Here is a 19,673-nt window from a genome sequence, read left to right as displayed (position 1 = left end):
TTTATGTTTTTTATTTTTTTTAATGTTTGTTTATTTTTGAGAGACAGAGTGCAAGCGGGGGAAGGGCAGAAAGTGAGGGAGACACAGAATCTGAAGCAGCCTCCAGGCCCTTAGCTGTCAGCACAGAGCCCAATGTGGAGCTTGAACTCAAGAGCTGTGAAATCATGACCTGAGCCGAAGTCAGATATTTAACTGACTGAGCCACCCAGGGGCCCTATATGATCTGTTTTAAAATTACTTCAACAATATCAGAACTACCAGATATGAAGGGAAAAAAATCCTTCCATCACCCTTTCTTTCCTAGTGGTTTTCAAACATGCAAGGGCAGGGCCCCTGACAGTGGCAGATGTGAATGCCACACAGGGCATTGCTGAAAGCCAAAAGCAGATGTGAGGTTGGCTGTGTCTTCAGTTGGGAAGCCGAGCCCTAATGACTTGGGCCATTTTCATAGTAATAAAGACAGCAGTCTGAAGAAGGCAAAATGATTGACAGGTACTGACTGTTAATCATTATTACCTTAGCTCAAGAGTCAGATCACTTTGCCCTGCATAGCTAGTTCCTAAAAATTTATTTTTTAATTTTATTATTAAAGTTGAATTGAAATTAACTTCTAAAGTAAAATGGCTAGTGCCAATAACAATAGCAATAGCAATAGTAATGCTATAGAACTGAGTTTATGAAACCCTTCCACATAAATTTTGTGTCTACATATTGTAGTTTGGTTTTAGTACAGTGATTCTTACATGGGTTTTCTGATCTTCAGAATATTTACTCACTGAATCAAAAACTTGCAGATGTCCCTCAAAAAGCCTCAGAATACATTTCAATTTAACATAAAATTAAAAATAAATTTTATATCTTAAAATGATTTGGACATGTTAGGGTCCATCTAGTGGAAACCAATAGTGATCATTGGTTGGCTTACAGAAAGAATTGGGAATTTCTATTTTATTCCACATTACAAAAAGCAAATATTTTCTATTTCAATTTGAAAGAGTTTTGTTGTTGTTCTTTTTTCCAGTAAGGTATCTAGAAATGGCATGTGAATTTCCTGATATATGATCATCGTACATGGCCCAGCGAGTTTTTCTGCTCTCAGAAATTAGTACCGGGAATATAATTGTATTCATGTTCTAGTGCCTGAGAGGAAAGATGAATTGATATTCGTAAGCCAGTATATCAGTTAAGACAATAGAGTGGAATGGAGAATATGGGCATATCTTCTAGGGCACTAAAGTGCAGAATCCCCACTCAACCCCCTTTTTTCTGAAAGGAAACAATACTGTCTTATAACAATGGGTTTACATTGGTCTAGAGGTCTAGACACTGCTTAGCAGCTTTGAAAGAAAACAAAATGGATAAAGGAAATTTGCCTCCATACATTCCGTGTGTCCAAAATATGATGTTCCCTATGAAGCATTACCGCAAAACCATTGTGTTGGGTATAACTGTAATGTTCTTGGAGACTGGTCATGCACCACAGCTGGGGCAGTCAGCAATCACAGCGCTCATGTAGCAGAGGCCACTTCCTTTCATCCGGTGTGTTTTTGTATCTTTTGCATGTGATTTTTTGTTGTATTTGCAATTTTTTTTGTTAGAGTAAGTATAGCTTTACACTGAAGTTTAAAAATCAGAAGAACTAATATCTAAATGTGACAACTCAGAATAACTTCACAAATATCAAAGTTAGTAAGTAGCATTCTTCTTACAAAGTAAAAGAACTATCTTTATAAGAGGTAAAGAGTTGTGTTTTTAAAAAGATAGGGGACTGCCTTTATAAAGTGACACTGTTGGACATAATGTTGGTGGCAGTTGCTGTCGTGTGCCTGCTGGCAGAGCCGACCTTGTTCGCCAGCACCTGTCTTCTTGAAGGGTGGAATGGTGCCCTGCTCTGCGCAAGGATAAGCAACACAATTAACTCTTCGACTAGAGAGTCACCGAGTCATGTGTTAAAGGGCAGCTACATTTTTAAAATGCAGGTTTCTGGCCCTATTCCCAGAGATTCTAATTCATCAACTCTTCAATTTGTTCTACTGATCATTTGTATTTGAGAATGACCAGCACAGGGATTATTATTCCTTTTGCAGCCTCTAAGAACATTCTTGCATTATGTTAACTCACCAGCAAATTGCCTGCCCCATACAACTTTGTATGTTACTTTTATACTAGGAAATCTTTCATGTAACCATGACTTAACATCTTGCCCTAAGCTTTTCATTAATGGTTTAATTAAGAGAAAACACTAAGGAGACAGTTTCTTTCTTGTGTAGAATGTTAAATGAAGATATTATTGCATATTAATTAATTTCTTACATGTAGAAAGAGCCACTGGCTGGTTTCCTAGAGTCAGTTTTTACAAGCATTCTAACTCCTAATGTTTCTTCTAGCCTTAACTACCAAAAAAGATACCAATGATACTTAGGGTAAATTTTCTAAATTTAATTATTTTCTTTCCATGACCTTCTTGGTGATTTCTAGCTCTTTACATTTGCTTTGGTGATTCTATTATATATGTATCTTTAATCTGTTTCCTTAAAACTTTTTTTTTTTTTTTTGAGAGAGAGAGAGAGAGAGAGAGAAAATCTTAAGAGGGTCCATGCTAAGTGTGGAGCCTGACGTGGGGCTCAATCTCACGACCATGAGATTATGACCCGAGCCAAAATCAAGAGTCCTTTGCTTAACCAACTGAGGACCCAGTGGCTCAAAACTTTGCTATAAATAGATAGTTGATATAAAAAAACAGATTAATGAAAAAGTTTCCTCTGCATCTGCCAGAAGATTCTGGGTAATTATAATTCATTGTACAAGAGCAGAAACTGCTGTAATATAATTGGAGCTTGTCTGCAGGTTATGTTTTCTACCTTGTAGCAACTTTATAGGTTTGGATGAAGAAAACATTTTTTCCAAATAGGATAAAAGTGTTGTGTGTGTGCATGTGCATGTACATGTGTGTCTGTTGTGTGTATGATTATCTACCTCTGACAGTGATACTATCTCATCATCTTTTTAGGATTTCTGTGGCAAAAAGCAATTAGACTTAAATTTGAGTAGCTTGTATACAAGGGCACTAAAATGCTTGCCTGAAGTCATTATTAGGCAAAGAACTAACATTTTTGAGAATTTGCAAGGTAGTGTCTAAATATTGAGAAGACCACATCATTCATTTACTTGTTCTTTCAATCAAGAAAGATTTATTAAATATTTTGTAAGGCAATGTCAAGACTACTGTTTCTATTTCTAACTTGCTTACAGTGTGGTAGAAGAGATGTAACTCTGTAATGCAACACATGATATTTATTGCTCATATTCCCCAAAAGGCCAGGGGAGGAGAGCAGAGAGGAACTTTGGAAAGCCCAGGACTGTGGCTGTTCAGCTGAATTGCTCAGGATATTATGAACAAGAGGCCAGGGGTGAGAGTCTCACCCTCAGTAGACAGGGAGTAGAAACTGAAGGAACATCCAAGTGCAGGGTTTTTTGTGTGTCCAAGTGAAGACATTTTAGAACTAGACTCCCCCATTTGAATTAGCGCTTTATTTTCTACCAAATAGATGCCAAGTGAAATCCTTATATAATTAGCTGTAATAAACTTCTTGAAGCACAGAAAGTAGACAAAAACTAACAAAAAACATGTGCTAATTTGTCACAAAGAGGGAAGATTTGGAAAGTTCTTATGCATACTTTCTCAAAAGTCCCTGAACTATTCAACTGCAGACTTTGATACACTTTTTTTCTGTTGCATATATGTCTGTGACCACAGCATCTTGTTTTCTTAGTGTCTTTTTTCTCACAGTCTGTCAGAGTCTGCATCTCCTCTCAAAATGTGACACTCATAACTCAGCTATATGTGAATTTCTAGCATTGTCTTTTTATTTGGCCAAACAATAGTTTTTCTGAGTTAGCTATTACTTTTACCAGAAAACTAGATAAATAGTATTAGGCAGCAAATTGAAAGGAAGTGGCCTTTAATGGTTATGCTTCAAATATGTCACGAATTGGGAAATTTATCTTTAAAGTACCTTCATGTATATCTAAATTTGATTTGCACATGATGCATCACATTTCTTCCCTTCTAAAATTTATGGAGCACCTATAGAGTGAAAGCTCTAGGGAGAAACACTGTAGAAAAATCAAGGTCCTTTCTTCCTCATGAGCCTGTGACCTATAGAAGACAGTCGGATACATAAAGTTGCGATACAGTGTGATTAAGTATTATCTGCAAAGTAGAGTGGGGACATGGAGGTAGAGGCAGCCAACTCTCTTGAGGGTGATATTAACACATCTCTCAGAGGAATGGACATTGGAGTTAAATTTTGAACAATGCGTTCTCCAGCCAGCCTTTCTCAAACTGTTTTCCATCATAATAAAAATGACATGTGTCATTGTCATTTATCAATTCTATATGATACACTTGTGTGGACACAATCAGATTTTGGTAAAAACATAACATTTTGTAGGGATGTAGAGCATATAATCCCTAGGAACTTTTTCTTTTATTGCTACTTGCAGAAGATTTTATGTGATTAATGAAATTATAAGTCTAATAATAAGCCGTTATAATTGGCTAATGAATTAGAAATAAATATGGTTACTATATTTTTCTCAATTTTGGACTTTGTGTTTTTAAAAATTTTTTTTAACATTTATCTATTTTTGAGAGAGAGAAACAGTGCAAGTGCGGGAGGGTCAGAGAGAGAGGGTAGGGAGACAGAGAATCTGAAGCAGGCTCCAGGCTCTGAGCTGTCAGCACAGAGTCCAATGCGGGGCTCCAACTCATGAACTGTGAGATTATGACCTGAGCTGAAGTCAGATGCTTAACTGACTGAGCCACCCAGGTGTTCCTGGACTTTATTTCTTTATTCAGCCCTGATTTTTTTTCTTCAGAGTTTTATTCTATGAGTAGTATTAACAAGGCAATTATGTATATTTAGTCATGATTAATACCATATACTGGTCATTGAATTCTCTCAACAATATTTTATGTAGTTATTATTTTTTCTGTGTCATGTATTAGGTAAGTAAGGTTTAGAGAAGCTAAGTAATTTGCCCAGTATCACTCAGCTAATAAAACAGTTGGGTCTCTTATCCACACAGATTGGAACCAGGATTCATGCTCCCAAGTACCGTGGTATACAAGTACAACACTTGTATGAGCAGAGACTAGATAGATAGAAGTGAGGGAATATCTGGATGGATTGACAGTGAACTCCTTAGAGGGACTGGGTGGCCAGCCAAGAAAACTCGGGAAGAAGATGCACTTTTAAAAAAATGTTTTAGGGGCTCCTGGGTGGTTGAGCATCTGACTCCGGCTCAGGTCATGATCTCACAGTTCTTGAGTTCATGCCCCATGATGGGCTCTCTGTTTATCAACACAGACTTGCTTTGGATCCTCTGACTCTCTTCTGCTCATTCTTTTCTCTCTCTCAAAATAAATAAATACTTAAAAAAAATCATTTTATACCTTTTCTATTACTTCAATTAAAAAAAACAAAATAAACAAAAAGTACTTTCAAAACAATGAGAGTGATATAAATGAAAAAAAATTAGTCATAGAATTTAAAAACTTAAGCATTTTTTTCAATATTGCTATAAATTTTACTCAGATTTGGTCATAGGAACTAGTGTGTCTTTTTTTTTAAATGTTTATTTATTTTTGAGAGAGAGAAAGAGACAGAAAGAGAGACAGAGAGAGAGACAGAGTGTGAGTGAGGGAGGGGTGGAGAGAGAAGGAGACACAGAATCTGAAGCAGGCTACAGGCTCTGAGCAATCAGTATAGAGCCCAACGCAGGGCTCCAACCCACAAGCCATGAGATCATGACCTGAGCTAAAGTGGGACGCTTAACCAACTGAGCTACCAGGGGCCCCAAGAACTAATGTGTCTTAATCAGCCACAGTGTTGATAGCATATCTTTCCTATGTATACGTGTAGGGTCACTATCTCTGCTTCTCCATTCATCCTTGCCTTTGTTTTGGTTTATGCCGTATCGATAATTTGTAGAAGACTAATGCAGCAGTAAAATCGCTGCTTACTGATGGCCACGATGAGCACGAGACGGGCATGGGTTATACACCCTTCCGCACGTGCCAGCTGTGACCCCACCTCTGTGACCCACGCACAAAATGTTACATGTCTCTTAGTGAGACACATTAGGACAGGTCTACGCTTGAATTTTATCCATTTGTATTTTAGGGAATTATTCACAAACTCATATATCTTATTCGTAATAGCAGATAACTTAACAACACATCTTACCGCTGACCCAGACACACTACCATGTGGTGCTAAACCGACTTTTGCATACAACAGCTCCAGGCCACGGAAAGGGAGAAATGGATTCCAGGCCAAAGGAACAAAATGTGCAAAGATGTGGAAGTGTGTAAAGCACGTGGTATATTGCAGGAAAACAAGAAGCTTATGTGGCAGAAACTTCCCCTGTAAGGGGTGGCAGGGGTGAGGAAATGTAGACTTGAGAGGTGTACTCCAGCTAAACTCCAGAGGGCCTTGAAGGGCCAGAGGGTCACTGGCTGTGTGACCTGGGGCAAAGTGATGAGCCTTAGGTTTTTTAGCCTAAGAATGCAGACAACAGTTCCTTCTGCACAAGGTTATATTAAATAAGAAATGTGTGTGAAGGGCTGGCATAGAGCTGCACCCAGCAGTTGCTTGCAGCAGCCCATCTCACACTGTTTTACCTTTCCTGCTCCCACACAGATAAAGGAATGTGGACTTTGTCACAAAGTAGAAAGTGTCCAGGATTCTTATGGAGAAGTGCCCCACACATGATCAGAACAGTTACCTTTGTTTCAGAGAGTGCACTGGCAGCAATACGCCAGGATAGTTTGGAGAAAGGCAAGATCGGAGGGGTCAGTATAACAAATCATTCAATCTCAGTAAATTTTGCTTAGTGGATTATTTCTTAGGTCCTTAAATAAGATTTTAAATATTCTTAATGCAGAATTGACTTTTGTGGAACCTAAATTCATCTTTTTGTTGCTTCCCAGGAACTACAGATGTATAATCTCGTCACATATTTTTCCTTTTGTCATCTTGTCTGATAGCTGGTTCCTTGTGTCTACTGTTGCCACAACACTGCTACATTCATGTGCATTCTTCCATGAAACACCACTTTAGGTTTAATCTGTGTTTACTAAAGGTTTGAAAGAGGAGCTTCTGTTGCATCATGATCCTAGGAATTCTGTTTTACTTTTTCATCATGGGGTTCACTTGGTCCTGAAAGTCTAGGCTAAACAAGAAAGTATTTTCCCTGTAATACATCCTTTTAATAGTTTGTCAGAGCATCATGTATATGGACCTACTTTCAAATATTGGCTGTTTCATTTACAACTTGTGTGACTTTAGGCAAATCACAATCCTATCTAAGCCTCAGTTTCCTAGTCTATAAAATGGAGAGAATAGTACTTGCCTAGGAACACAAAGGGTATTGAGAGGATTAAATGACAAATGTATGGTGCTTGGCTCATAGAAAGTCCCTGTGTTTTCATTTATTTCTGATTCCCTTAAAGTAGAACTTTCCCACCCAGGACATTTTCTGTAATTTTTTTTTTCTTTAGGCAGCAGACTGTCCTGGGAAGCTGTTCATCTTCCATTCCTCCTTGCCCACTGCAGAAGCACCAGGAAAGCTCAAAAACAGAGATGACAAAAAACTGATTAATACGGACAAAGAGAAGGTATTTGTAAACAATGGCTCTTTGAAGTATCGTTAAGTCAGGTTGTAAAGGGGGGTAAAGAAAGAATGCACCCTTCATGTAAGAAAGGGAGAGAAGCTAAATGCAATGTATAAATCCAGAACATTGTTTATTATGAGAATATTTTGAATGGCAAATAATTTAAGAAGTTTTATATTCCTAGAGAAACCAATATCTGAAGTAAACTTAAAATAAGGCCTCAAACTTTTCATGTATAAACTGTGTAAGAGTCTGGGTGATAAGACTATAATACAAATGGGAGAGAAATGGAGGGAAATGCAGGAAGAAGATAGAGGGAGAATGTAGCCAGCACCATAGAACAGCAGCACTCCTGAGACAGGAAACAGAGGTACCTGATGCTCACAACGTGCTTTGCTCAAACCCTCCGACAGTATCGCCATGGGGTAGGGCGTAGAAAAGTCAGTGGGAGGGATAAGACCATGCTGTAGGCATCCAGCTACTGGCCACATAACACCAGACAAGTTGCTTCATCTAGGTCTGTAAAGGTAAGACAGCAATGTTCGTTTCATTAGCATCGTAGGAGGATCAAATAAAATTGCACACACACATCTGTTTCACACAGCATGAGCCTGGCACACACTGGGTGCTCAATAAATGGCTGTTGCTTAGATGATAACCGTAATTCATTCCTTCAGTCCAGTTCACTTAACTGGAAAATTTTTTTCTGTCATTTTAAAAGAATTCAACAGAAATAAAAAAATTTAAACCAAAAATATTTTGTGATTTTTCTTTTTCCCTTTGTGCATCTTCTTCTTCAGATACTTTTCCAGCCCCAAACAAATGTCTACGACTCACTGGCCAAGGACTGTGTGGCTCACGGCTGCTGTGTGACCCTCTTCCTCTTTCCCAGTCAGTATGTGGATGTGGCCTCTTTGGGTCTCGTGCCTCACCTCACTGGAGGAACTCTTTACAAATACAACAATTTCCAGGTAAAAGCCAGCAACTGTTCACCTCAAGTTTTTGTACTGCTGTGTAACTTTTGGTGCTTAAATCATAAGTTATGAAAGCTGTGCCCCCTTGTGGACAACTGGCAAATAAGTTCTAGAGCCAGTGGAGACCATGTATATGTGATTAGGCAATTGCTTTCCTACTCTCTAAGTATTTGGGAACAGATTGAGCTCATTTAGCCTCAGAAGTGAATTTCAATGTAAGATTCCATGATGAGGAAAAATATATTCTATATAAAAAGTTCAGTATTCTAAATATATTTAAGATACTGTTTTTGAAAGTGACTTTGTGTTTTAAATTGTTACAATTTTGGGCATCAATTCATTATACCCTTCTCTTCCGGTCTTGGATTGAGAGAGGCACGAGATAGTAAAAATGTCAGCACTGTACAGACATAGGTCTGTGGGCAAGTGGGCTTGCTAATGCTTTACCCTTCAATGTAACACACCTATATACCCAGGCACAGGGTGGGCATAGGTACAAACTTCTCCTGTGGACAAACGTACTTCAAAATTTACCATATTGAGAGGTAATAAATGTGTGTCTCCTGCGGGCAGGATGCCTCCCAGAAAGAAGATACAGAATTGATACAAAATAGACTAAGCTAGGCCCACCCACTTTCTTTACTCAGACTTACTAATCAGATAAGTCACCTGCCCTCACCTGAGAAGAAGGGGTCAGGGGAGTGCCTCTTAAGTACCTATCCATGGAAACATGGAGTGAAAGTAAGTGTTCCCTCAGCATAAATGACAAATGTTAACCATCATCTATTTTTGTTTATCATCAATAACATTATTTTTCATCACGTAGCTATAGACTTATGTTGTAAACTGATTAAGGGGTTTGATAAGACAAAAGATTGCAAATGAAATAAAATTGAAAAATCTTTAAGAACTGTTTTTCAGATTTCTGGATAAGGGTTTTAATTAAGATTTTAAGAAGTAGGAATTGTTATTTTAAGTATTTTGCTGCCATCTGGTGGGCATTGATTCTACTTTATTTTTTAGATGCATATGGATAGCCAACAATTTTTGAATGACCTCAGAAATGATATTGAAAAGAAAATAGGATTTGATGCTATCATGAGGGTCCGTACCAGCACAGGTAATTTTCAGTTATACTATTTTTCAGGTCTCCATTGGGTAATTGTTTCCTATTCAAATTAATAACAGGCCAACAGAGAAAATTACAATAAATTTAATAGAAGCAAAAAATTCCCTTTTTCCTCATCATTAGGTTTCAGAGCCACTGATTTCTTTGGTGGAATTTTTATGAACAACACCACTGATGTAGAAATGGCAGCCATTGATTGTGACAAGGCAGTGACTGTGGAGTTCAAGCATGATGACAAACTTGGTGAAGACAGTGGAGCCTTAATCCAGGTGATTTAAAGCTTATTCCCATCGTTTGTGTTTTAGTTTGTTACTGACAGCAATCACTGGGGAGACTAAAATACCATCAACTGTGTCAGTCTCTCTATAAAGAAATCAAACTCTATTTCTCCAAAGACAAAAGTCATTAGATTATAGCATTCCGTTGTGTATTCTCCAGAGCCTGATTTATATATGCTGATTGTATAAAGTAATAATTGTATGTCCTCACATGAGAGCCCAGCAAACTGTGGTCAGTATTGTAAGCATTAGCAAACTGATACCAGCAGTGTTCAATTCTTTCAGGCTTTAGTATCTGTTCATTCATTTGTTGCATTCCTACCATATGTTAGACACCATGTTAGGTACATCATTATGTTATATGCAGGTATAAATAGAATTTGGTTTTGTAGTAAATAAAATTAACTAGAAGCCATGGAGATTTTGAATTAAAATAAGAACGATTATATCTAATGGTCATAGTTTTCAGATACTGGTATCACCCTTAAATAATAAAGAGAGGTTATCATTAAGTTGAGAAAGAACTCTAATATTTATTTTTGGTCACAGACATTTGAAGAAGGGATACTTGTTTGCATTCTTAAAATATATATGTCATCAGCATAAGACTTAAGTACATCATCAAAGTTAGCTATGTGTTTGTAAACATAAAGTATTGTTTTTGAACCTGAATCCCTGGTAATAAAATCTGAGATATGTGAAAGTACACTGATAGTAGATGCACAGAGATACGTATGTGTGAAAGCCAAGTTAAAACTTAAGTTTAAACCAGTTGAAATGCTACATAAAGACCCAGTGTATGAATTGTCATTATTCTTCCCTTATTTGTTATTGTTCACTCATTAACAACAATATAAAAAACATCTGTGGAGAGATTTAGAGGGCTTTGAGTTTAAAACACAACACTAAAACACATACACAGTGCTCTGTAAGTGTAAGATCAGACTAGCTTCGGTGGACATCAGAGCGTAAAAGCATGTGTCCTTGATGTTGCCTCTGCAGTGTGCTGTGCTGTACACAACCGTCGGAGGTCAGAGAAGACTCCGGATTCACAATCTTGGCTTGAACTGCAGCTCCCAGTTGGCTGATCTCTATAAGAGCTGTGAGACAGATGCCCTTATCAACTTCTTCGCCAAGTCAGGTACCACCCCACTAATCCTGTGCTGCTGTGTATCTTGCCTAATAATTCAGTCAAGACTTGTTGGTTAATTGATTAGTAACTGACAACTTTTGTGGCAGCACAGCCTTTTCTGTGGGCAAATTCATAAAAACAGAGTGTCGAGGAGAATACTCTGCATTTCTGATTCCAGATTATTATTGAGATATCTCCATTCAGGCCCACACTACACAGTTTTATTCAAAATTTCCTTCTTAGGGGCATGGGGATTCCTGAGTTGAAATTTAGAAAGGTAATACTTAGACTTTTTTTGTGGTATATGAGTATGCCCTCTGGCACTTGGGGATAATGGAAGAAGACTGTTCTAATGTTAGGCTGAACTTGCTTATCCACACCACGATAATTATGAAATTCCAGGGGCCTGAGTTGGACCTTCTTTGGTTCCTTCTCCCCTTTATAATCCCCTTTGAAATTCTACATCAAGGTTTAGAAGAAACAGCAGTCTAGTCTGTAGGAGTTCAGGACATCAGGAGGTGGCAAATTAGTCTTTCTTTCCTCTGTGTATAGAGTTCTGTTTCTAATCTGTGGAAAAAATCTGGACTAATTACCTACCTTTTGTTAGAGGTTGGCCATTGTTCTCCATTGAGTATGTTGTCATACTTAGTAAAATGGAGAACATTATCAAATGACTTCAACATTTTAAACACTGTTATTCTTTGGTGGGTGGTCTGAAGATAATAGCATTTTGTTTATTATTATTACCATTTGAAGGGACTGATTTCTGAGCCAGAGCTTTCATGCTCTTTTCATTGTTTTGTGCAACTAGCATTTAAAGCAGTTCTACACCAGCCCTTGAAGGTCATCCGGGAAATTTTGGTTAATCAGACTGCCCATATGTTGGCATGTTACCGGAAGAATTGTGCGAGTCCATCTGCAGCAAGCCAGGTAAGCCACTTATTGTCCTTAGATCCTAAAGTGTTACAAGCAATTATGTGTTCTTTCAGCATTTAGCTACTGAAGGCTTATGCTGATCCAGGCACTTAGATGCTGTTCGTAGTGAACTATACAACTAAGAAGACTGAGACTGCTATTTGGAGAGGCTATCGTCTTTTCATAGCTAACATTAAAAAACTCAGTGGCTTTACAAGAGGCATGAACCAAAAACTATGTGTGCATTTTGGGTTGACAGTCACTACATTATGTATAAATAACAGAATGTTATATGTAAGAAATGTCATAATATAAATGAGATTCTCTTTTGCTTATAAGAGGGATATTTGGTTGAGAAATGTGTGTGCGTAAATATCTTTTGGTATGTTAACAATCATAGTTGACATGAGCAAATGGCAGGAATGACCTCTTTATATTTTATAAGCATGAATATAATTTATAAATATTGGAATTCTATATATTTAAAGGTTAATAACAGGTATGAAGAGTTTTAAAGGAAACGTCTTCGGGTACCATCTACTAATATGAAAATTTTAGAAGATCCTTTAAATAAATCTCATTTAGACTCTCTCCTGTAAAATAAAAAGAACCTCATGTTCCCATTTATTTTTGTATCTGTTCTCTTGTTCACATTTTTCCCTATGTCAGTCAAAGCTGAATGCCACTTTTCATAATTTTATGTTGAGTATCTGAATATAGAATTTGGATTGAAAGAGAAGACAGTGAGCAACAGATGGGAGAACTTTCTGGTTAACTCATTGTCAGAAGCGAGTGCTGAGAGGACATCTGAAACCCCACTCAAGAGTAAGCCTTTAGCAGCAGAGATGGTGTAGATAAAACTGGGGGCCAACTTTCATAATCTGGGTAAAGAAGGAAAATAAAACACAGTTATTAGCTAGGACTATTTACAAAAATTCCTTTCTGGGCTGTTCTAAGTGATTGAATTAGCCATCCATTCTTCTGTCTCCTGGTGTTGACAGTCACATAAGGAACTCTTGAATCTGTATGTGAGTGTCAATCGTGTTTATTATCTAGAAGATTTGGAACTTTAGTAACTGAACTCCAATATCAGTACTATTTCACAGTGTACTTGTTTAATTTATACAGAGCCCACCAGATGTACCTGGATATAGTCCAGTCATGAGCACTTTACACCCCCAGCTTTACTATTTGTTTTATAGCTCTGGAAACATCAGTCTGTGTCTGGAGTATCTCACACTTCAGAAGGATTAGTTAAAGGAGAACAGGTACAGTTAGTGTCCTCAGAAAGTTTATTTGCTAACGTTAAAGCAATTGGATTCAATTTTAACCTTTGGTTAAAAACAAATCTGTTGCCTATTTAAGAAAAGAAATGAAATCTACCTGTTCCTTCTGATTTAAAGTAAAAGCTTTGTCTCTACTACTAGATCATCTGTTCATGCAGTTTAATTATTTCTGGAGGAAGAATATTATGATGCCATATTTTCACTGAAAAAGTTGATAGAGATTATTTCTATTCTTATGATGAGATTTTTACTTTCTCCATGAGCACATGTCAAGTGTACATTTCAGCCAATGATGTGCTTTAAGAAATGACATAATTTAGATATGATTATCCAGCATGGAGGGAGAAAAATGTATGCTTTATAAAAGTTAGTAACAATAGTATTTTAAAATATACCATTACTGGGGCTCCTGGGTGGCTTAGTTGGTTAAGCGTCCAACTTTCGCTTAGGTCATGATCTCGCTGTTCGTGGGTTCGAGCCCCGCGTCGGGCTCTGTGCTGACTGCCAGCTCTGAGCCTGGAGCCTGTTTCTGTCTGTGACTCCCTCTCTCTCTGACCCTCCCCTGCTCACGCTGTCTCTCTCTCTCTCCTAGAAATAAAAAAAATAAATAAATAAATAAATAAATAAAATATACCATTACTTTAAAAACATGAAATGGCTGGACTTGGGGTTCTCTTCAGAGAATGTAACTTCAGATGTCCTGTTCTTCATAGTTCCATTTGTGAACTATGTGTACTATTTCGTATCTGGGAAGAAATTGCTAAAGGAATTCCACTCTTTTACTATAGAGTCCAAAGTTTCCTCGATGCAAGCAGGACTATTAAACATCTGGATACTTGGATTATATGACAGTGAATCTCAGATCTGCTTTTACTGAATCTCCAGGGCCAGGACTAGCTTGAGGCATGAGAGGCACTTAGTGTGCAAAATTTAAGGAGGCCCCACTTTGGAGGTCATATTAGAGATGTTGGATAAGACATATACCTACAAACAACATTAAAGCAATTTGTTAAGCTTACATAAGCAAGGTAGATTCTTTTCATTAAATCTAATAACTCACTGTTCTGAACTTAAAGATATTATATCATATGGGAGTACAGTGACTTCAAAAGGAAAGTCAGATGGACTTAACTGCAATGTAATAGGTTTTTTTATTCATCACTGCTCTGTCATTTCGAAACTAGAAAAGAATTCTCCAAATTCAAACTGGACTGATGTAAATTTTTAAAGTTTGTTTATTTATTTTGAGAGAGAGTGAGTGTGTGTAGGGTGGGGCAGAGAGAGTGAGGGAGACAGAATGAATCCCAAGCAAGCACTGAGCTCTCAGCGCAGAGTCCCATTTGGGGCCTGAACTCACAAACCACTAGATCATGACTTGAGCCAAAATTAAGAGTCAGACATGTTCAACCAACTGAGCCACCCACATGCCCCTCATCTGAATTTTTACTCCTTCTTCACCTGTACCTTTTTCCCCAGGAATAGTGTCCATCTGTTGCCACATTTCCTTCCCCGCTATCTTCTTGTTTCTTTCAGTCTAATTCCATTCTTCTTCATCAGTTTTCCTCCTTATTTACCTCCTCAGTTTTCTTCTTTCCACTCCCTCTCATCTAATCTCCTCTAGTCAGACTTTTAGTCGGTAGAGTCATCAGAGGCCAGGCTCCTCCCCTTGTGGCATTTAGGACAACAGATTTTCAAACTGTCTTAATATAGCCTGGTTAATGAGAAGCAACCAGTGAAATGACAAGATAATATTGAAAAACCTTGTGTTTTTCTAAGAATATTCTCAATCCATAATATGTAAGGCCAGATGGCTCTGGAATTTGACTATGATCTGGTTCCTACATCTTTTGATCATAATTTTTCTGGGTTGAAAAAGTGGTAGCAAATGTTGTCAAATAAAAATCTTATGCTAGAGGAAAAAAAAACTATAAGAAGAGTATGAGGAAACATGCATTTAATTGTCTTTGATTCTCTGAAAAGAGATTAGAAGGAGAGGAGAAACAAACTACAAAGTACCATTGTCCTGAAATATTTAACTAAACCAGTTAGAAAACTGAGTAGGTACACATTCCTTACTTAGTAGATCATGAGAAGAAACTTAGAATGTAAAGATTTAAGTTGAGGAGTAAATCCTAACAGAGCTCCAGAGGAAATTTTCTTTTCAGTATGGATTCTGATAAGTGTGTATTCTTTTTCATCATTAAGATAGAACACTAACAAAAAATAGATATTTGTACTTGTAAATTGTTATCTCCTATGTATTCATTTTCTTTTGAGTAATTCCTTGTCCATTGACCTACTGTTAAATGGAAGGAAGTGACACTCAGATCAATCTTGATTCTTAGCCATTTTTATAAAATTGAATTGGGAGAAGGTTAAACAACACAGACAAATTATTTGTAATTTTTTTTACCCATCAAGTTATGTTTCTAGAAGTGCTGCATTATGTTGTTATTTGAAGCATCACATTACAGTCTATATTTTGAAGTAGAGTGGAGTCACATGAGCTAAAGTGGGGATGGAGAGGAGGGTACAGGTGGATTATAAAGACAGAATTAAAAGAATTCATTTACTAATTGAAGGTAAAGAAAAAAATGAAATTAGGGTTCATCTGTTAGTTTATTACCTCAACTAGGAAACGTAAGAGGAAGAACATGTTTGTGGAATTCAAGGAGTTTGATTTTGCTTGTTCCCATTAAGTAGTGACACACCTAAACCCAGGAAGCATTTCCTATTTTAGTTTGTATCTGTAGTATTGCAACCTTCTTGTTATGTTTTATCTAGTTATATGTCTATCATCTTTATTGGACTTCAGGCATCTTGTGACGTAGACTATCCCTCATTCCTCTGAATATCGTTGACATTTTGCTCTATAGTACCCATGACACAGTGGCATTCAATAAGTGTTTGATGAGTTTATGACTACCTGTGTGAGTTTAAGATGCACTAAGAGCATAAACGAAGAGATATCTCATAGGCAGTTGCAAAAAACATTGTTCTTGAACGGAAGAGGTAGAAGGTGGTAAAATTGATTAGGAATCATTTATTTAATTTTATTTAGTGTGTGTGATACTTAGTATGTGCTAAGTACCATTACATGTGCTTTACAAATTAATAATCATTTATTCCCATGATCATGCTGTCGATGGGTTATTCCATTTTTAGATGAGAAAACCTAGGAAAAGAAAATGATTTTTCAGGGTCACACATATGGTAAAAGGAAGAGTTGGGACTGCATGATTGCATTCTAGACAGAGGGTGCTGACAGCCACTATGCCAAGCTGCCAAAGCGCTGGATAAAACTAAGTGCTGTCTATGAGTATATACTATGTGCCAGTTTATATGGTCCAGGTGCTTTATATATAGCTCATTAAATGAGCTATCATTTAATCCTCAAAATCATCTCAAAAACAAATGATGTTTCTGTCTTAAAGATAAAAGCTCAGGGGTACTTTCTCATAAAGGTCAAGCACGCGAAACAAATGTCTTTCTTTCTCAGCTTATTTTACCAGATTCCATGAAAGTATTACCAGTGTACATGAATTGTTTGTTAAAAAACTGTGTGCTGCTTAGCAGACCAGAGATCTCAACAGATGAGCGGGCATACCAGAGGCAGCTGGTCATGACCATGGGTGTGGCCGATTCTCAGCTTTTCTTTTACCCACAGCTTCTGCCAATAGTAAGTATACTGTGGTGGTGCATTTCATAGAGGAGTCTGGAAGGGAATCATATATTGTCCTTTTCCATATGTTGTGTCAGGAATATTTTGCTCCTAAGAAGAAGTTTAAAGTCATAAATGCCTTCAGAATGTGTATGTGGGACTGAGAACAGAGGCTCTTTGAGCAAGTTGCATACATGCATCAACAAGTGCTCAGTATTGTGATAGTGACGGTGGGGGGTTTGAGGTGTTCCTACTTCTGTGAATTGCTCAGATGATTACTTTTCTTTCCTTATTCCCACATTGGCAGATTGAAAAGTCAGTAAACAAGTTGGAGCAAGCCAAGCTTCAATCGTTCAAGAAATCTACCTTATAGCATTAAAGGCAATTATATGTATCTGTGTATGGGATCTCATGTGCACACATGTATTTGTTTCTGTACAATGTATGAATGTCTAAGAGTACCACATTTTATTAGAATGGCTATGATAAGCCTAGACCAAATACAATTAAGGATTTACAAATCAGCAGATATTTGAGGGCACCTACATTGTATAAGGGACCAACTTCACTTGCCCTCAGAGGATTTACTTTGCAATATATTCTACTGATTTGAAGTCAGTCATTAATTTCTTGAATGCCCCTGTAATCTATGATTAAGCCCTTTTCCCCTGAGACCTAACAAGTTCAACTTATAATCGAGGTATAAAAGAGGGGAAGACTGGTGGCTTATTTCTAATTCCTATATTGAAACTTTTACTCAGGCTCTCAGTAGCAATGCAATCAGTATTAGAAAGACTTAAATTAGGTTGGAAATTGAAAGCTATAATTCTTTCAATGTGAATGTTAGGTATAAATAATAATTTATACAAAATGATTTTTTAGATAAAGTTGTATTAGCAACAATCTGTATGCCAGAGAAACTAGAACTCTGAAGGATAAGAGCATCACCACTCCACTAAAATCTTTCTCTTGCCAAGGTCACTAGTGGCTGACATGTTGCTAAATCCAAAGGGCAGTTCTCAGTCCTTCTCTTTTCTTATTGTCAGGAGCATCTGACACAGTTGGTTTCTCCCTCCAGAAACACCTCCTTCACCTGGCTTCACCTGGTTTCTCTTCTTCCCCGGCTACTTCTCCTGCCTTTGCTAGCTTATCCTCTTCTATCAGACTACCCTGGGGTTCATCCTTGGGAAGCTTCTCTTGTTTATCTTCACTCAGTCCCATGGGGGCCTCATCTGTCCTTTCGGTGCTATTTGTATATAGCATGTTTATATGTCCAGCCATACTACGGTCCTGAACTCTAGATGTGTCTGTCGTGTAGCCTATTGAGCATCTCTTCCTGGATGTATAATGGGCACCTGAAACCAAGCATCTCTCCATGGGTGTGTAATGGGCAAGCCCTGATTGCCTCCCCAAGCCTGCTATCAGGCAGTCTTCTCCATCCCCATCAACTGCTACTCTCTCCTGCCAACTCTTCAGGCCAAAACTTGTAGTCATTCTTGACTCCTTTCGTGCCTTCATCCATCACATCTCATTCACCAGTAAATATGTCAGTTCTCCTTTCCGAGAGTATCCAGTTTCTGACCACTTTCTCTCCACCTTATGCGTCACCACCTGGATTCAAGCACAATCATCTCTCCTGTGGACTACTGCAGTACCCTCCTAACAAGACTTCATGCGTGCACCTTCGTTGCTTCTTCAGTCCGTGTTCGGCATAAAAGCTAGAATGATCCTCTTAAAATAATTGTATGTCCCTCCACTACTCAGAACGCTCTGGATTTGCCATTTCAGTAAACACCAAATTTCCTACTGCCTTGGCCAAGTGTCATCTATACTATCTTCCCCTCCTTTCTATCTGACCTCATCTTCTGATCCTAAAACATCTGAGACAGACTCTTGCCTTAGGACCTTTGCACCAACTGTTCCCTCCAATTGGTGTGCTCTTTTCTGTTATCCCTATGGCTCCTTCTTTTATCTCTTCAGGTCTACTCAAAAAAGTTACCTTCCCAACAAGTCTTCTTGGACTACCCTATTTAAAATTGTAACCACCAGCACCAACATGCCCTATCCCACTTTCCTTCTTCTTTTCTTCATAGCACTTAACAGTATTTAAAATTCAATGTATTTTACTTCTTTTATTTGTTGCTTCTTATTCCTTCAAAAAAAAAAAAAAGATTATTCAAGGCAGCTTAAACGGTGACTGTCTAATAACTAGAATAATGGCTGACACATGGTAGCCATTCATTTAGTATGCACTGGAAAGAAAGAAGGGAGGAGGGAGGTGAAAGGCAAAGGGCAGAGGGGAGGAAAGGAAGGGAAAGAGAGCACACTTACTAAGTCTCTTGCCTTTGCCTTCACAGCACACGTTAGATGTCAAGAGTACAGCACTCCCTGCTGCTATTCGTTGCTCTGAGGCCCGTCTTTCAGAAGAAGGGATATTCTTATTGGCTAATGGTCTACACATGTTCTTATGGTTAGGCGTTAGTAGCCCACCAGAACTGATCCAAGGAATATTTAATGTGCCATCTTTTGCACACGTCAACACAGATATGGTAAGTTTTTTTTTCCATTATTTTTTGTGGTAACATACAAATTCTTGAATGTTTTGTGTGCATATGCA

The 19,673-nt window shown here is 37.8% G+C and overlaps 1 protein-coding gene across 1 annotated transcript in view; it reads left to right on the top strand.

The window, feature by feature from the left end:
• SEC24D (SEC24 homolog D, COPII coat complex component) overlaps positions 1–19,673 on the top strand; it is a 106,449-nt gene that overhangs the window by 76,161 nt on the left and 10,615 nt on the right. The window contains exons 14-21 of the mRNA XM_039253818.1: positions 7,568–7,684; positions 8,482–8,652; positions 9,679–9,775; positions 9,908–10,053; positions 11,065–11,203; positions 12,006–12,124; positions 16,895–17,074; positions 19,414–19,605. Coding sequence (XP_039109749.1) covers positions 7,568–7,684; positions 8,482–8,652; positions 9,679–9,775; positions 9,908–10,053; positions 11,065–11,203; positions 12,006–12,124; positions 16,895–17,074; positions 19,414–19,605 — 1,161 coding nt within the window. The remainder of the gene's footprint in view (positions 1–7,567; positions 7,685–8,481; positions 8,653–9,678; positions 9,776–9,907; positions 10,054–11,064; positions 11,204–12,005; positions 12,125–16,894; positions 17,075–19,413; positions 19,606–19,673) is intronic.

The sequence above is a fragment of the Hyaena hyaena genome, unplaced genomic scaffold, assembly GCF_003009895.1.
Source record: "Hyaena hyaena isolate Hyena2069 unplaced genomic scaffold, ASM300989v1 scaffold_466, whole genome shotgun sequence".
Taxonomy (NCBI): Eukaryota; Metazoa; Chordata; class Mammalia; order Carnivora; family Hyaenidae; genus Hyaena; species Hyaena hyaena.
The sequence above is the reverse complement of the archived record's forward strand: the minus strand, read 5'-3'. Positions and strand labels throughout refer to the sequence as shown.